Source organism: Papio anubis, chromosome 9, assembly GCF_008728515.1.
Source record: "Papio anubis isolate 15944 chromosome 9, Panubis1.0, whole genome shotgun sequence".
Lineage (NCBI taxonomy): Eukaryota > Metazoa > Chordata > Mammalia > Primates > Cercopithecidae > Papio > Papio anubis.
Genome location: NC_044984.1, coordinates 106,569,167 through 106,584,633, shown reverse-complemented (window position 1 = coordinate 106,584,633; position 15,467 = coordinate 106,569,167). Strand labels below are relative to the sequence as shown.

The window sequence follows — 15,467 nt, the reverse complement described above, 5'->3', positions numbered from 1 at the left end:
TGAGTGACAAAAGAAAAACAAAGAAATACTTGTATGTCATTAAATTCCTGTGGTCAACTTCTTGTTTCCTTTATATTATTTTACTTTTTGAGACTGAGTCTCGCTCTGTCGCCCAGGCTGGAGTGCAGTGGCGTAATCTCGGCTCACTGGAACCTCCGCCTCCCAGGTTCAAGCAATTCTGCTTCAGCCTCCCGAGTAGCTGGGACTACAGGTGCATGCTGCCATGCCTGGCTAATTTTTGTATTTTTAGTAGAGACGGGGTTTCACTATGTTGGCTAGGTTGGTCTTGAACTGCTGACCTCAGGTGGTCCGCCCGCCTTGGGCTCCCAACATGCTAGGATTACAGGTGTGAGTCACTGCGCCCGGCCCTGTTTTTGTTTTCATACTAACATATATAATTAGATTTCATAGTATCATATACAATTAGTGAACATCATGAATCTTGTAACATCATTTTTCCCTCTTTACTTGAAGCTGAGTTTGCATTTCATCTTTAGTAATTATGTGGAACCTTGTGCTATGACTTCCTGGGAGTTAACTTTTTCTAGGTCACATTTTATTTATTTATTTATTTATTGTTTTTTTTTTTGAGATGGAGTCTCGCTCTGTTGCCTAGGCTGGAGTGCAGTGGCATAATCTCTGCTCACTGCAATCTCTGCCTCCCGGGTTCAAGCAATTCTCCTGCCTCAGCTTCCCAGGTAGGTGGGATTACAGGCACTTACCACTATGCCCAGCTAATTTTTGTATTTTTAGTAGAGACAGGGTTTTGCTATGTTGGCCAGGCTGGTCTTGAACTCCTGATCTCAGGTGATCCGCCCACCTCAGCCTCCCAAAGTGCTGGGATTACAGGTGTGAGCCACCATGCCCAGCCTAGGTCACATTTTAATTGTTAGCCTAAAAATGCATCTCTCAGGAAAATCGTTGAGTCTTCTTACTTAAGACAGGATCTGTAACATGGCACAGCCCACAGGTATTCATTCTTAACCTAAGAGATAAAATTAAATAAACATGTTCTTAAATGGAAGCGTCCATGTTACATAGCCCCATTGCCCAGTGAGCAGTAGGGAGCAGGCAAACTTGTTTTCATCCCAGCTGGTCATCTAAGGCTCTTCTCACTTGGGATTTGAAGTCTAGGAGGACTCCCAAGGTCTCACTCTGTAATACAGGTTCTCCCTGAGAACTTCAGGGGAAGACATAGGTTTGGGAGAGAGACATGTGCTGAGTGTGTGGTACAATCACATGCCAGGATGGTCTGCTATACACATAAGCCCTTGGTAAAGGTCTTGTATATAGACCTGACCACTTGGTAAGGCTGTTAGTACTGTCCCAGAGGCTCTTGACCTCAGAGATAACAGTATCTTCAAAAATTATATACTTTTTTAATATTTAAGCTGTCTAACCACTCTTAAGACAGATACAAAATGGTTTTCTCAGCTGGGCACAGTGGCTCATGCCTGTAATCCCAGAACTTTGGGAGGCCAAGGCAGGAGGATCGCTTAGACCAGGAGTTCAAGACAAGGCTTTGCCACATAGCAGGACCTGGTCTCTACAAAAAAACATGAAAATTAGCCACACATGGTGGTGTGCACCTGTAATCCCAGCTACTTGGGAGGCTGAGTTGGGAGGATTGCTTGAGTCCAGGAGTACAAGGCTGCAGTAAGCCATGATTGTAGCACTGCACTTCAGCCTGGGCAACAAAGCAAGACCCTGTCTCTAAATAAATAAATAAGTGAAAATTTTAGAAAAATAAAACAAAATGGTTTTTTTCTGCACTTTCTCAACACCTTTTTTCTTAGCTAGTCTTGACGTATAGTTTTATCTTCTTTCCATTTAAGGGTTGTTTTATAAAACAACTATTTCCCTGGACAGGGTTAAGGAGTATGTCTTATAGAAAGACCCATTCAGATTCCAACTCAAGTGTGATATTTATTCCTACCAACTATGATCAAAGCAGAGGTATCATCAAATGACAATAAATCAGCTAAATAAATCTGGGGTTAAAGCGGGGATAAAGGCCATCTCTGAAAAAAATGGATTTGGATGTATTTGAATTAAGAAATTTGGGCCAGGTGTGGTAGCTCACACCTGTAATCCTGGCACTTTGGGAGGCCAAGGTGGGCGGATCACTTGAAGTCAGGAGTTCGAGACTAGCCTGGCCAACATGGTGAAACCCCATCTCTACTAAAAAAATACAAAAGTTACCTGGACGTGGTGGTGCACGCCTGTAATCGCTGCTACTTGGGAGGCTGAGGCAGGAGAATCACTTGAACCTGGGAGATGAAGGTTGCAGAAAGCCGAGATCACACCACTGCACTGCATCCTGGGTGACAGAGCGAGACTCATCTCAAAAAAATAAGAAATTAAAAAATGTTAAAAAAGAAATTTGTGCTTTCTGGCAATTACTTGCTATGTCCTCCTTGCTTTTTAGAATGCTTAGGTTAAAGGGAACATTGATAGCTATGAAATTAAATGAATTTTTCAGCTTTTCTTTGGGAAACCAATTTAATAAAAAGATTTTAATTTTTTTAAGTTAAAATAATTTTTAACCTAATACTTAGGTTAAAAAATTGATGTAAAAACCATCAGTATGCTGTGCTAGCTAGATTGGTGGCTGAACTGTGATAGAAAGCAAAGATACACTTAAACTGTTGGGTAGTTCTGTGTTGCATTTGGCTGTTGTGCAGATAGCAGAAATGTCAGCCTTTTAATTCCTTTTTTTCCAGCTTGTAAATCAGCTTCTGAAACAAAAGTGATATCTCATGCTGTCAGGCAGCCTGTTTTTCTTCGCAGCATGTCAGCTCCTTCTGACCTGGAAATGATTGGTAATGAAGATTTGGAATTTACTAGAGCAAATCAGAGGTAAATGGCTAATGGCCAGGGTTGGGTTCCCACATGCAGCTGAATGCATTCATCAAAACAAGCTCCCTGAGTGTGTTTCTCGTCTTGCCAGTCTGTTCTATGTTCCCTGTAGGCGTCGCCACGTGACCAGCCACCGCAGCAGCTCCTTTACACTCCTGCAGTCGCTGGCCATTGAGGACAGCAGGGACAAGCCCACCTACAGTGTTCTGCTAGGGCAGCTGTTTGCTTTCATCGGCACCAACCCTGACCAAGCTGTACGTTATGTTTTGCAGGCTCCCGATGAATAGCACCTAACAGCATGAGGGGTCTTGGGGCAGTTAGCAGGAGTCAGGTGTCCTTCCTTCTTGTGCATTTCAGGTGTCCAGCAGCAGTTTTCTTTTGGCTGCACAGACAAGGTGGCGGCGGGGAAACACTCGCAAGCAGGCACTGGTGCACATGCGGGAATTGCTGACAGCTGCCGTGCGAGTCGGGGGAGTGACACATCTTGTGGGTCCAGTGACAATGGTCCTTCAGGGAGGACCCAGGTTAGTTGTTTCTGTTAGTTTATACTGTCCTTTCTAGAATGGTCAGAGCCATTCCAAAGATTATTCCTGGGGCCCAAACATAGGCATAGTATTTGCTAATGTTTTCCTCTAAAATATTTATATAAAAGTGGTACATGATCTTGCAAAAAACTCAACATATTAATAGAATGTAAAACTCTTGGTATTCACCATTTTCTCCTAAATTCCACTCTGTCCATTAAGAGCTCATTATAGCAACCATACATGCATAAGCAGCTGTATAATTCTTTTTGTACACATAAATGTGTTTGTGTATAAATTTTTTCAACTTAATTCAGATTATATTATCCGTGCCTTTCTATAACCACGGTTGTTTTGCTCAGTATGTCTTAGATATCTCAGGTATCTGTTTTCATATCAGTACATATAGGTCTGGTCTGCTTTATCTTTTTTTTATTTGACATAGCATCTCACTCTGTCACCAAGGCTGAAGTGCAGTGGCACAATCTCAGCTCCTGGCAGCCTCCGCCTCCCGGGTTCAAGTGATTCTTGTGTTTCAACCTCCCAAGTAGCTAGGATTACAGGCACATGCCACCACACCTGGCTAATTTTTATATTTTTAGTAGAGATGGAGTTTCACCATATTGGCCAGACTGGTCTCAAACTCCCGAACTCAGGTAATCTGCCCGCCTCGGCCTCTCGAAGTACTGTGATTACAGGCATGAGCCACTGTGCCCAGCCTTTTTTTTTTTTTTTTAACAGGTTCTCATTCTGTCACCCAGGCTGGCATGCAATGACGTGATCATGGCTCACTGCAGCCTTGACCTCCCCAGGCTCAAGCGATCCTCCCACTTCAGCCTCCCAAGTAGCTGGGACTATGGGCGCATACCATCATGCCCAGCTAGTGTATTTATTTTTTGTAGAGACGGGGTCTTGCCATGTTGCTGAGGCTGGTCTCAAATTTCTGGGCTCAAGGGATCCTCCTGTCTCAGCCTCCCAGACTGCTGGGATTAAAGGCATGGGCCACTATACCTGGCTGCTTTAAGATTTTTAAGAGGTCATAGATATACATTATATAGATGACCTTTTCTAAAAAATTTAACTCATCCTCTACTGATGGACACATAGGTTCATTTGTCTTTATTTCTTTTGTTTTTGTTTTGTTTTTGCATTAACAACCTCGTTTTACCTATATTTTTGTATATTTCCATGATTGTTGTTACTGAACCAATTTCTAAAAATGTAATCGTAGATACTAACTCTGAAGATGGTTTTATAACTCATTTGTGAGTTGTTCTATATGAGTTTCCTATTGGGCTTCAAAGATCTTCAAGTAGAAATAGAAAATGCATTTCTCTACAAGCCCTGGACTTGAGCTGCTGGAGGTGAGGAATTCTGGCCAATAGGCAGAGAGGGTCCAGTGACTGGAGGAAAATGGGTTAATTAAGGCTGAAGTGAGTATCTTGAGAAATCTTGAGATCCTCCCACCTCAGCCTTCCAAGTAGCTGGGACTACAGGAGAGGTCAGACTATTCTTTGGAAACAAGTCCAAAATTTCAGTGGCTTAAAAGATAAAATTTTTTTGGGCACAGTGGCTCACACCTATAATCCCAGCACTTAAGGAGGCCAAGGCAGGAGGATCACTTGAGGCCAGGAGTTCAAGACCAGCCTGGGCAATATAGTGAGACCCTGTCTCTACAAAAAAGAAAAAATTAGCCGGAGTGGTGGGGCATGCCTGTGGTCCCAGCTACGGGGGAAGCTGAGGCAGGAAGATCGCTTGAGGCCAGGAGGTTGAGACTGCAGTAAGCTATGATCGCATCACCCTGCACTTCAGCCTGGGCAACAGAGCAAAACCTTATCACAAAAAAATAAAAAGAAGACAGAATTTTAGGTCTTACTTCTGTTCGTGATGGGTTCATGCTGGCTCGTGGTAATCACAGAGGAGGAAACCACCACCTCGAGAGCTGCCAGGCTCCTTGTCAGAACTCTCGCTCATTGACCAGACTTGCCACTGTCCAGCCAACCACAGGGTGCCCAGAAAGAAACAGTGAAAAGCCCTCATGATTACCATAGCCTATTTCCAGAATTTAATTTCTCCATAAAACTGGCAACACTATTCCTTTTTCCCTCGATTATTGTCATTTGTCGGAAACTTGAAAAAAAATGTAGAAAATGCCAAAAAATAAAATGAAAATCACCTACAAGTACACCCTCTTAAGGTAACATCTGTTAACGCTTTAGTGTCTGTGTTCTAACCATAGATGGCTCCCGTAGTGTTCTTAGTGGTTCTGTAGCACTGCATTATATGCAGTGAAACTATATTATATGCTTGAAACTTTAACAAATTCCCTATTTTTGAACATTAGGTTAGTTTTGCTTGTTTGTTTTTGCTATTGTAAACAATACAATGTTGCATGTCTTTGTAGACAAATCCTGATAGTCTCAGTTCTAAACTAATATTAATTGGTATAGAATCAGCCCTATATTGTGTTTTTTTCATTGTGAAAGTTTTATTTTTTATCAACTAGGCTTTCATCATCTGCTAATAACTGAAGTGGGAACTCAAAAACAGACACTTAGCTAATCCATTTGAGCTTTAGTTGTCTCATTAATAAAACTGCCTTGGCTAGGCACAGTGGCTCAGGCCTGTAATCCCAGCACTTTGGGAGCCAAGGTGGGAGGATTACTTGAGCTCAGGAGTTTGAAACCAGCCTGGGCAACACAGTGAAACATCATCTCTACTAAAAGTAAAAAAAAATTAGCTGGATGTGGTGGTGTGCATCTGTGGTCCCAGCTACTTGGGAGGCAGAGGTGGGAGGATCACCTGAGCCCAAGAGATCAAGGCTGCAGTGAGCTGTGATTGTACCGCTGCACTCCAGCCCGGGTAACAGAGCAAGACCCTGTCTCTAAAAAAATAAAAAAGAAAAAGCACTTACAGTATTCAATGCTACTTAGATTATTGTAGACATGTCTGAAATAACTGGTTTCATGATCAAATATGTTTGGAAAATGTTGAATGTCCTCTGCTTGTAGAGATGCCATTCACTTTACCCTTACTGAAGGCTCTGAAAAGTCTACAGTAGTCTGTTTTAATTTCCCTAACCCAGGATTTCCCAGACTTTTCTGGAGTGTGGACCACTGTTTTGGAGGCACTCCTAAAACTTCTGTCCAGCAGTCTTACATAGTTTGGGAAACACTGAGCTGGATGTTCTCCAAGATCCCTTCAGTTCTGGATTCATCCAGAAACTCTAGAGTTTCTCAAGAGGCCTCTCCTGCTCACATGGTCACAGCCACTGTTCTTGACGTGGTTCAGGAAGCCTGAGCTTTGGTTTCTCTTTCACAGAATTGAAGAACTCACATGTGGTGGGATGGTCGAGCAGGTCCAGGAAGCCTTTGGCGAGACCATGACCTCCGTTGTGTCTTTGTGTGCTCGTTACCCTATCGCTTGTGCAAATAGCATTGGACTCTTATGTACCATACCTTATACCAGGTAAGTACGGAAAGGCCTTTTGTTGTATGTAAGTTACACTGATGTATAGTCAATTAAGTGAAAGTATTTTTAATTTTAAAAATTGGATTTTTTGCTTTCATTATCCGGAACTAGCTATAGAAAACTTTTCTCCTGAAAGACACTTAAGGTTCCTGTGTAAATTTCTTATTATTGAGTTCCTACATGACTAAATGCAGCCATTAGGATTATATTACATTGTGAAGATACAGAGGTTCAAAGAAAAATAAAAGGTCCCTAGGAAATTACTTACATATTTGGCAGGAATATTTTGCATATGCACATTTATTTCCTCTTTTGGGTCACTTAGTTACTAATTTGAAGATGTCAAGCATTCATTGAATCCCCTTAGGACAAAATATATGATTTTTTTACATCACTGCAACATTGAGTTGATTCCATCGATTTTTGCTTTGATATTGTAGATAAATAAATCAGAATTTGAAGTTCCTTGTTAATGAAGGGAATCATCATTATAAGAAAATCATTTTGTGTTTGATTGCACATGGCAGTATCCTAAGTTGTAGGGAAGGAACTACACCAGCATGTTTTATGCCCCTTTGAACCTCACGTAAGAGTTTCCTGAGTGTTGGTCAGTTACGTTTATCTAGTGTAATCCATGACCCTTTGTCAGGAGTGAAGAGAAGTGCCTGGTACGCAGTGGCCTTGTGCAGCTCATGGATCGACTGTGTAGCTTGAGCAGTCAGACCGAGTCCAGCTCCAGTGAGAAACAGACCAAGAAGCAGAAGGTGGCCACCATGGCCTGGGCCGCCTTCCAGGTGCTTGCCAACCGCTGTGTTGAGTGGGAAAAAGAGGAAGGTGAGATGCCGGACTCCTTTCTAGAGCTCACTGATTTCTTCTGTTGGTGTGTTAGTTTATTAGATTTTTTATGCTAAATGAGAGAGAGAAAGGCTCCGTTAAATGACATGATCAGATGGGTTAAATCAGTGGATGATTTCATGAGAGACTTTTCCTCAGTGTGGTTCTATGAAAACTTACAGCATTACGATGAGACTAAATATCCCCGTACCCTGAAGGAGTACAGTTATCCCAGGAAATTGAGAAGGTATTTTTTATTCTCTCCCTGTCAACACTGCTAACAGTTTCCAAATATATTTTTTAATTAAAAAAATTTATTAGACACAAGGTCTGTCACCCAGGCTAGGGTACAGTGGTGCAATCATAGCTCACTGTAACCTCGACCTCCCTGACTCGAGTGATAAGCGATCCCCCAATCGCAGCCTCCCAAGTAGGACTACAGGTGCACACTACCATGCCCAGCTAATGTTTTTTTGTTGTTGTTGTTTGTTTTTAGAGTCAGGATCTTGCTATGTTGCCCAGGTTGGTCTCAAACTCCTGGCCTCGAGCAGTCCTTATGCCTTGGCGTTCAAAAAAACAAATACTTTTTGAAGTGGCTTTTCAGTTGCATTTTCAAGGTGATGTTTCCAAATTTTATTTTTAGTGACCAATCCAAATAAAAAGTAAACCTGGGCTAGGTGCAGTGACACATGCCTATAGTCCCAGCCACTCAGAAGGCTGAAGTGGGAAGATTGCTTGAGCCAGGGAGGTCGAGGCTGCAGTGAGCTGTGATCGTGCCACTACACTCCCTGGGCAACAGAGCGAGACCCTGTTTCAAAAAAAAAAAAGTAAATTTGAAGGATAATTTCCCCATAAGATTATAACTTGTTTATTTATCTGTTTATTTGTTCACGATGCATTTTAATGTCTTGAGAGTCTATTATATGCCAGGCAGAAGATAAATAAGGCATTATTCCTCCCTTTAAAAATATGGTCTGGCAGGGAACTAGACTAATAAGTAAATACTTATAGTGTAATCAGTGCCACAACTGAGGTGGATAGGAAGTGCAGTGGGAGTGTAGAGGTCCCAGAGACCAGCTGTGCTAGGGATCCAGCAAAGCTTCTCAGAGAAGGTGACATGGGAGTTACTCTTGAAGGATGGAGAAGACTTTCGAGCAGAACAAATAGTGTGTGTAGACTCAGGGATCTAAAAGAGCATGGAAAGTTCAGGAAACAACAAATACTTTTTCATAACTTCTACATGCTTGGGAGGTTCTGGAACTATGGTGAACATGGAAGAATCCAGAAAGGTCTTTTATTATGTTTGGCAAAGTATGAGTTAAAAAATCAAGATGTTTTCATCACCAGTGAAATAGTGATTCTTCACTATCAATCAAAGTATGTTCTTTGATTATATATGGATTAATCATATTCAATTTTCATGAATAGTAATGTCTACTCCCAACATGGGGTTATTTTTAAAATCACTATTATCCTTTTTATGTATAGATATTATCTAATGAGGAGACACTATTAGATGGTTCATGAAACATTAAGCAAGATAAATGGACAGGGCTCGCCACCCCCGCAGGCTCACCATGGCACCCTTAGGTTTTCACCAAGTTCTTTTTTTCTTTAACTGTGAAGGTGGCTCCACAGAGGCTGTGCACTCAGGTCTGGCCCGGCAGGTGTCCAGCCTTCTCACCAACCATCTTGCCCGAGCCACAGAGTGCTGTGGCAACCAGGCTGCTGGGAATGATGCGCTCCAGGATGTCCTTAGTCTTCTCAATGATCTCTCAAGGTATGCAAGGTCCAGCCTGGAGCTCTGGGAGAAGCTGGCTTTCCTCTTGAACGATTGGGGTTTCTTTTGGTGGTGGTTGTCTTTTCAAAATAGCTAAATTACTAGGCCATTTTGACACACCCTTGCCTCAAAAAAAAAAAAAAATGGAGGATGAAGTGGTTGAAACATAGTATTTAGTTCTAAAGTTTAAGGATTATTTAGGTGAATAGCTAAATCATAAAATAATATATTATCATTTGCTTTAATACCTTACTGACAGCAGCTGCTAACCTTTCCCATAGATGCAGTTGTATTCATTAACCAAAAATCTTACCCTCATTATAGCAAGATTAAAGAGTAATAAGTCAGGGCCTGTAATTAACTCACTTTCCCATGCTGTGTCTTTAAAAGAAGATATTCTGTGCTGGTTGTATACCCCCTGTGTGAGCCATGAGGCCCATAAAATATCCACGTATGACTGACTGCATGATATTTAGCTTTCTTGGAATGTAGCAGTTTTAGCTGTGGCAGATCCTAGAACACTGAAGGCTGTACAACACTGCGTGATAGCTTTGGTCTTGAGGCACTCATTAAGAAAGAATAAATAACATAAATTCCAAAGAGAACTATTTACAAGTTAATCTCTGTTTCCAGATCCAGTCATTCTCCCTAGCAATCATTTATTATAGAATGCTTCTCCCCTCTCCCATAACCTGGTTTACCAGGATCCAAGCCCCCATTCTATCTGTAACCTCAAGATGGTAGATAAGCTTCTGTAACTCATGGAAAATTCAGTCTTCACTCTGAAGGCTCCTGTGTATACATGTTAAATAAATTTGTGTGTCTTTTTTCCTATTAAAAAAAATGAAAGAATAGATGACAAACTGAAAAGCTCTTAGTTTGAGTTTGTCTCAGTGCTCCATGAATCACTCTGAATTTAGGATTTCAAGTAAGCATCAGAGATCAGAAAATATTCAAAAATCTTTCTTTTTAAGTATTAGTGTTGTTTGGTTTCATCAAATTTTCCAAAATTCTTAATTCTTCACAGAAGCATAGTGCCAAATTCATGTCTTCCTCATGAAATCAAATTTCATTAGTTTGTTTCATTCAGAGAACTCTTGCTTCTGAATGTCTGTAGATCAACATTTCTAGCACTGTTTACCTTTTCTTCCTTTTTTCCCAGGAGCCACATAGGCAAAGCCATCCTGAGCCAGCCAGCTTGTGTGTCCAAACTCCTCTCCCTGCTGCTTGACCAACGCCCGTCTCCAAAGCTGGTCCTTATTATTCTCCAGCTGTGCCGGGCGGCGCTGCCTCTGATGAGCGTAGAAGACTGTGGAAACGTGGAGCTCCCACCCTGGAGCTACTCTGTCCCCTCCTTAAACAGTGAGCAGGAGGATCCCAGCGACCCAGCTTCCAAGATCGCCTCCTTACTCTTAGCAAAGCTGGCAGATTACGTGGTTCCAGGTGAGAAGCTCCTCAACAGGAAAGTAGCATGGCAGTGCAGCCTTTCTGGGCCCAGTCAGGTCCCCACTTGCATCTGTGCTTTCTGTGATGAAAGACTGAGTGACAGAGAAGGGAGTGGGGACAGAGGAATAGAGAAGGGGGAAGAGAGATTCCAAATCCCAAACCATTATTTTTCATTTTAGCAGAGCCACCAAAACACCACTGCAGTTTTCCTGAACGAGCTTTTTTTTTTACTTAAAGGATGTCAGACAGTTCTTTCTCCAACTGCTTCTGAACCTGACACCACATTGACAAAAACCAGTCCCAAGAATTCCTTGAAAGGAGATAAAGATCCTGGAGAAGAGAGTGAGGCTGTGGATGGCAAGCTCTCGATATTTATCCACAAGCGGGAAGACCAGTCATCCCATGAAGTCCTTCAGCCGTTGCTAAGGTGACCGTAATGATTGTGATAGCTACACGTCCTCAAGCACCACCCATGTCACAGGCACTGTGCTAAGTAAGCCCTGTACATGTATCGACTGCCTCGGCCCTCTTTACACCCCTTTCAGGTAGACACTGTCACTGTGATTCCTGTGGTGACACAGAAAGAAACTGAGGCAGAACTGAAATGCAGATGTAGTCCTCTCTGACCACAAAACCCAAGCTCTGAACCACAACTTGGTGCTGTCTCTCTAAACACAGCTGAGAGCTAAAGCCATGTGGACAATGTATTATTGTCTATGGGAAGTCTCCAGTGTGACTTGGGCTTTGAGGAGGAATAATGCAGTTTGATTTTTAGTTATTGGCATCCTTCAGCTGTCGGTAAATTTAGGTAAACTCCAACTCATTGACTGTGATTTGGAGAAACAAGAGACACTTTTTTAAAACTTTAATTGGTTGAAGTATGAAATGGTATGATTACTCAAGCAGGAAGTAAAAATATAATCATTGCCCAAATACTACAAACCTGCAGGGCTTTGTTAGTGGGATCCAGGGCAACAGGAAGGCTTGCCACATAGCACAAGGGAATTCAGAGCAGGTATTTATGTCTCAGATGGAAGAGGCCTCTCTTTACTTAAATGCTCTGACGATGTTGTCATCCTCATAATTGAATCTGCTGTCTGCCATTATGGCAACTGAAAATATTAATGGGACCATGGTATAAACTAAGCAGGATTATGGCAGGTCAGGGCTTACATGAGGAAATCTCCAGGAATCTTTCCTGGACATTGCAATGCATCATAGTACAAATTTGGTGAAAAATTTTTTTTGGAGAGCCAAGTTCAGGAGGCAGGGGAAGCTGAACTGTTAGAAAGGAAGGTCCAGTCATTTGCCAAGGGATCACATTTATGGTGTCGTTAAAGTTCCCTCTCCTTGGGGTTTAGATGATGTCCTCAGGCCCTGCCTTTGTTCTGGGTTCATGTCAGTTTTTCATTTTGTGCATTATTTTCATCTGGATTTCTAGATTTACTTACAACTCTAAAAACGCTGTTGTTTTGGGCCCTAAAGTGCTATAATTAAGCAATAATAAATGATTTCCTTTTTGAAAAATTGAGTCTTACTGTGGATTTTAAAAGCTAGTGTTAGAGGGCCAGGCATGGTGGCTCATGCCTATAATCCTAGTGCTTTAGGAGTCCAAGGCAGGAGGATGGCTTGAGCCCAGGAGCTCGAGACCAGCCTGGGCAACATAGCGAGATCCCGTCTCTTCAAAATATAGAAAAATTAGCCAAACATAGTGGCGTCAACCTGTGGTCCCAGCCATTTGGGAGACTAAGGTGGGAGAATCACCTGAACCTAGGAAGGTCGAGGCTGCAGTGAGCTGTGATCACGCCACTGCACTCCAGCCTGGGTGACAGAGCAATACCCTGTCTCAAAAAAGAAAAAAAAAAGCTCATGTTAGTGTATAATAGGGCCTCACCATGACTGGGTGGCCCCATGACATGCAACCCACTTTTGGCAGTGCCTGTAAGGTGTGCTCTGCTCTCTGCCTGCCTTTTTTTAGTAGTTCAGAAGGACGACCTTTCCGACTTGGTACTGGCGCCAACATGGAGAAAGTTGTGAAGATGGATCGAGACATGACCAAGGTAACCTCATGAGGTTAAACCGATTAAACCCGAAATTGTAGAGTATTTGTCATGCTTTAGATTTTCAGAACAAATTAAGAAAAGAAAAATTAGTTCAAGTTCCAACGAAGAGGCAACGTGAGAAATTGAAGTCAGTGCCTTAATTGAGGCCATTTTAGTCAAAATCAGTTTGTCAAAATCAGAACTTTTAGTTTTGACCTAGAAATTTTTTCTTAGCTCTTTTAAGAAAGTTTAATAGTTTAAAGTTGAAAATAGTTTAATAGCCTAAAAATAGTTTGAGATAGGTGAAATAGTTGAAAATAGGTGAAAGGTTGCTAAGAAAATAACAGATAATAAGAATTACAAATACCTTATTAAAAATATAAAAATATGCCCAGGCTCACACATAATCAAAGGAAAGGAATAAAAACAATAGTAATACATCATTTTCCATCTGTCAGACAAGTAAAGTCAAGAAAAATTAATAATAGCCTTTATTATCAAGGTGAGGGTAAATAAAGTCTCAAGTGTCCAGGGAGAAACACAGGGTGTTCTTCACAGTTTTGTTTGAAAAAACAAAATAGACCAGGCGCTTTGGCTCACACCTGTAATCCCAGCACTTTGAGACACCAAGGCAGGTGGATCACCTGAGGTCAGGAGTTCAAGACCAGGCTGGCCAACATGGCAAAACCCTGTCTCTACTAAAAAATACAAAAATTAGCCAGGCGTGGTGGCAGGCACCGTAATTCCAGCTACTTGAGAGGCTGAGGCAGGAGAATCACTTGAACCCGGGAGGCGGAGGTTGCAGTGAGCCAAGATCACACCATTGCACTCTAGCCTGGGCGACAGAGCAAAACTCAGTCTCAAACAAAACAAAAACAAAAAATAGGATCCACGTACTCATAAACAGGGGATTGGTTAAGAAATTATTACAGTCATATAATGAAATGCTGTGCAACTATGAAAAACAATGAGATAGATCTCCATGTATTGATATGGAAGAGTCTCTGTGATATACTGATAACTGATAAAAGCAAAATGAAAAGCAGCCTGCATGTCGGGGCCCTCTGATACGTATGCCAGAATTTGCACGGAAGTGATCTAGATGACTAACCATTATCTCAGCCTGAATGAGGTCTGGGATGTCTATGGAAATTTTACTCTCTACATATAATATTTTATGTTTGAATTAAAAAAAAAATGAGCGTGGATGGCTTTGGTAATTGAGGGGAAATAGACTTGAAAAATATAGTGCTGGGAAGAATGAAATGAATCTTCTCAGCGTCTTCAACCTCACCCCTAGGGTGGCTGTTGTGAAGTGATTACAGAAGAGGCTGCAGCCGCCCTGCGGAAAGCCACCAAGTGGGCACAGTCGGGCCTCATCGTCAGCATTGGGCCACCTGTAGAGTCTGTCAACCCAGAGGCTGTGAGTGGACTATCCACAGGTGACAAAAAGAAAACCGCCCAAACTTCCATTTGCCGAGAGAGGAACTCGGAGCTTGCGAGGTAAACCTTCCACAGGTAGAAGCTATCCACACTCATCTCAGGTTTACTTTGTAATGGGTTTGTTTCTCGTATTTTAATTTTCTACCATCCTCTTAACCTCTTGGAAATGAGGCCTCCGTCTGCTGTAGTAGTTGCACTCAAGGTACAGCCTGGAGTACTTCAGAGAGTAATGACTATCCAGGTAGATCTGAGGTTGTCATGAAAGAATAGAGGGATGCTCCTGGCTGAGGGGACATTTATAGCCAGAGGATTCTTTTGAGTAGTATTAAAAAACTCTGGTCTTGCTACCTTTATTTCTTGCAAATGGTACATCTCCACTGCGCCAACTGAACACACACACACGCTTCTTTCTAGGAGCAGAAGCAGCAGTTAAGTGTTACCTCTGTGAAGTTGGTTCGAGGTGTTTTGTGCTTGAAAGCCAGGAATAGTTGCAATGCAGTGTCTTTCCCTGATCCTCATGGCTTATAAATAAAGTTCGAGGTCCATTGTTTGAGGCAGTTCTTCAGATACCACAAGGAATATGACACAGTGATTTCTTCCTAATGATAATGCAGCTTCTTGTTTTCTCAGTCAATGGAATCCACTTTTTCTTATGTAAATAGAAAAGGTTTCTCTCTGATGGTAACCCTGAAAGCCACTTCCCTGCTGTCTTAATCATCACTGGGCACTGACACTTTTTCCTGTTGACACTTGCAGGACTGATCCCGTGCGTCCCTTCATCAGTGGGCACGTGGCAAACAGCATGGCTGCAGAAGTGATCGCCTTGCTACATAGCTTGCTCATGGCACCCGAATCAAATGCTGCTCAAATATGGACCACAACAGCAGAGAAGGTTAGCACAGTGTTGCTACTCAACTGAGAAAGTAAGAAGTAAGCTAATTAGAGTTAGAATCATACCCAGCAAGGGACATTTTAGTCCATTTTCGTCAGATATACCTATTAACTGACTTTCCCCTGGAATTTGCCTTGCTGTAGTAGTTTCAACTCTGTTAACCTATATCTCCTGTC

The 15,467-nt window shown here is 42.1% G+C and overlaps 1 protein-coding gene across 11 annotated transcripts in view; it reads left to right on the top strand.

Moving 5' to 3' along the window:
- HECTD4 (HECT domain E3 ubiquitin protein ligase 4) overlaps positions 1–15,467 on the top strand; it is a 232,906-nt gene that overhangs the window by 142,338 nt on the left and 75,101 nt on the right. For 8 of the 11 annotated variants that reach the window (XR_002515862.2, XM_021922963.2, XM_021922964.2 and 5 more), the window contains 11 exons: positions 2,724–2,859; positions 2,951–3,113; positions 3,217–3,383; positions 6,705–6,851; positions 7,504–7,688; positions 9,315–9,468; positions 10,631–10,911; positions 11,152–11,341; positions 12,893–12,974; positions 14,257–14,459; positions 15,156–15,291. Coding sequence is in view for 10 of the 11 variants with exons in the window: in XM_021922963.2 (XP_021778655.2) it covers positions 2,724–2,859; positions 2,951–3,113; positions 3,217–3,383; positions 6,705–6,851; positions 7,504–7,688; positions 9,315–9,468; positions 10,631–10,911; positions 11,152–11,341; positions 12,893–12,974; positions 14,257–14,459; positions 15,156–15,291 (1,844 nt within the window). In the remaining variant the exon portion in view is untranslated. The remainder of the gene's footprint in view (positions 1–2,723; positions 2,860–2,950; positions 3,114–3,216; positions 3,384–6,704; positions 6,852–7,503; positions 7,689–9,314; positions 9,469–10,630; positions 10,912–11,151; positions 11,342–12,892; positions 12,975–14,256; positions 14,460–15,155; positions 15,292–15,467) is intronic. The other 3 variants (XM_021922968.2, XM_021922965.2, XM_021922962.2) reach the window with 1 other exon arrangement.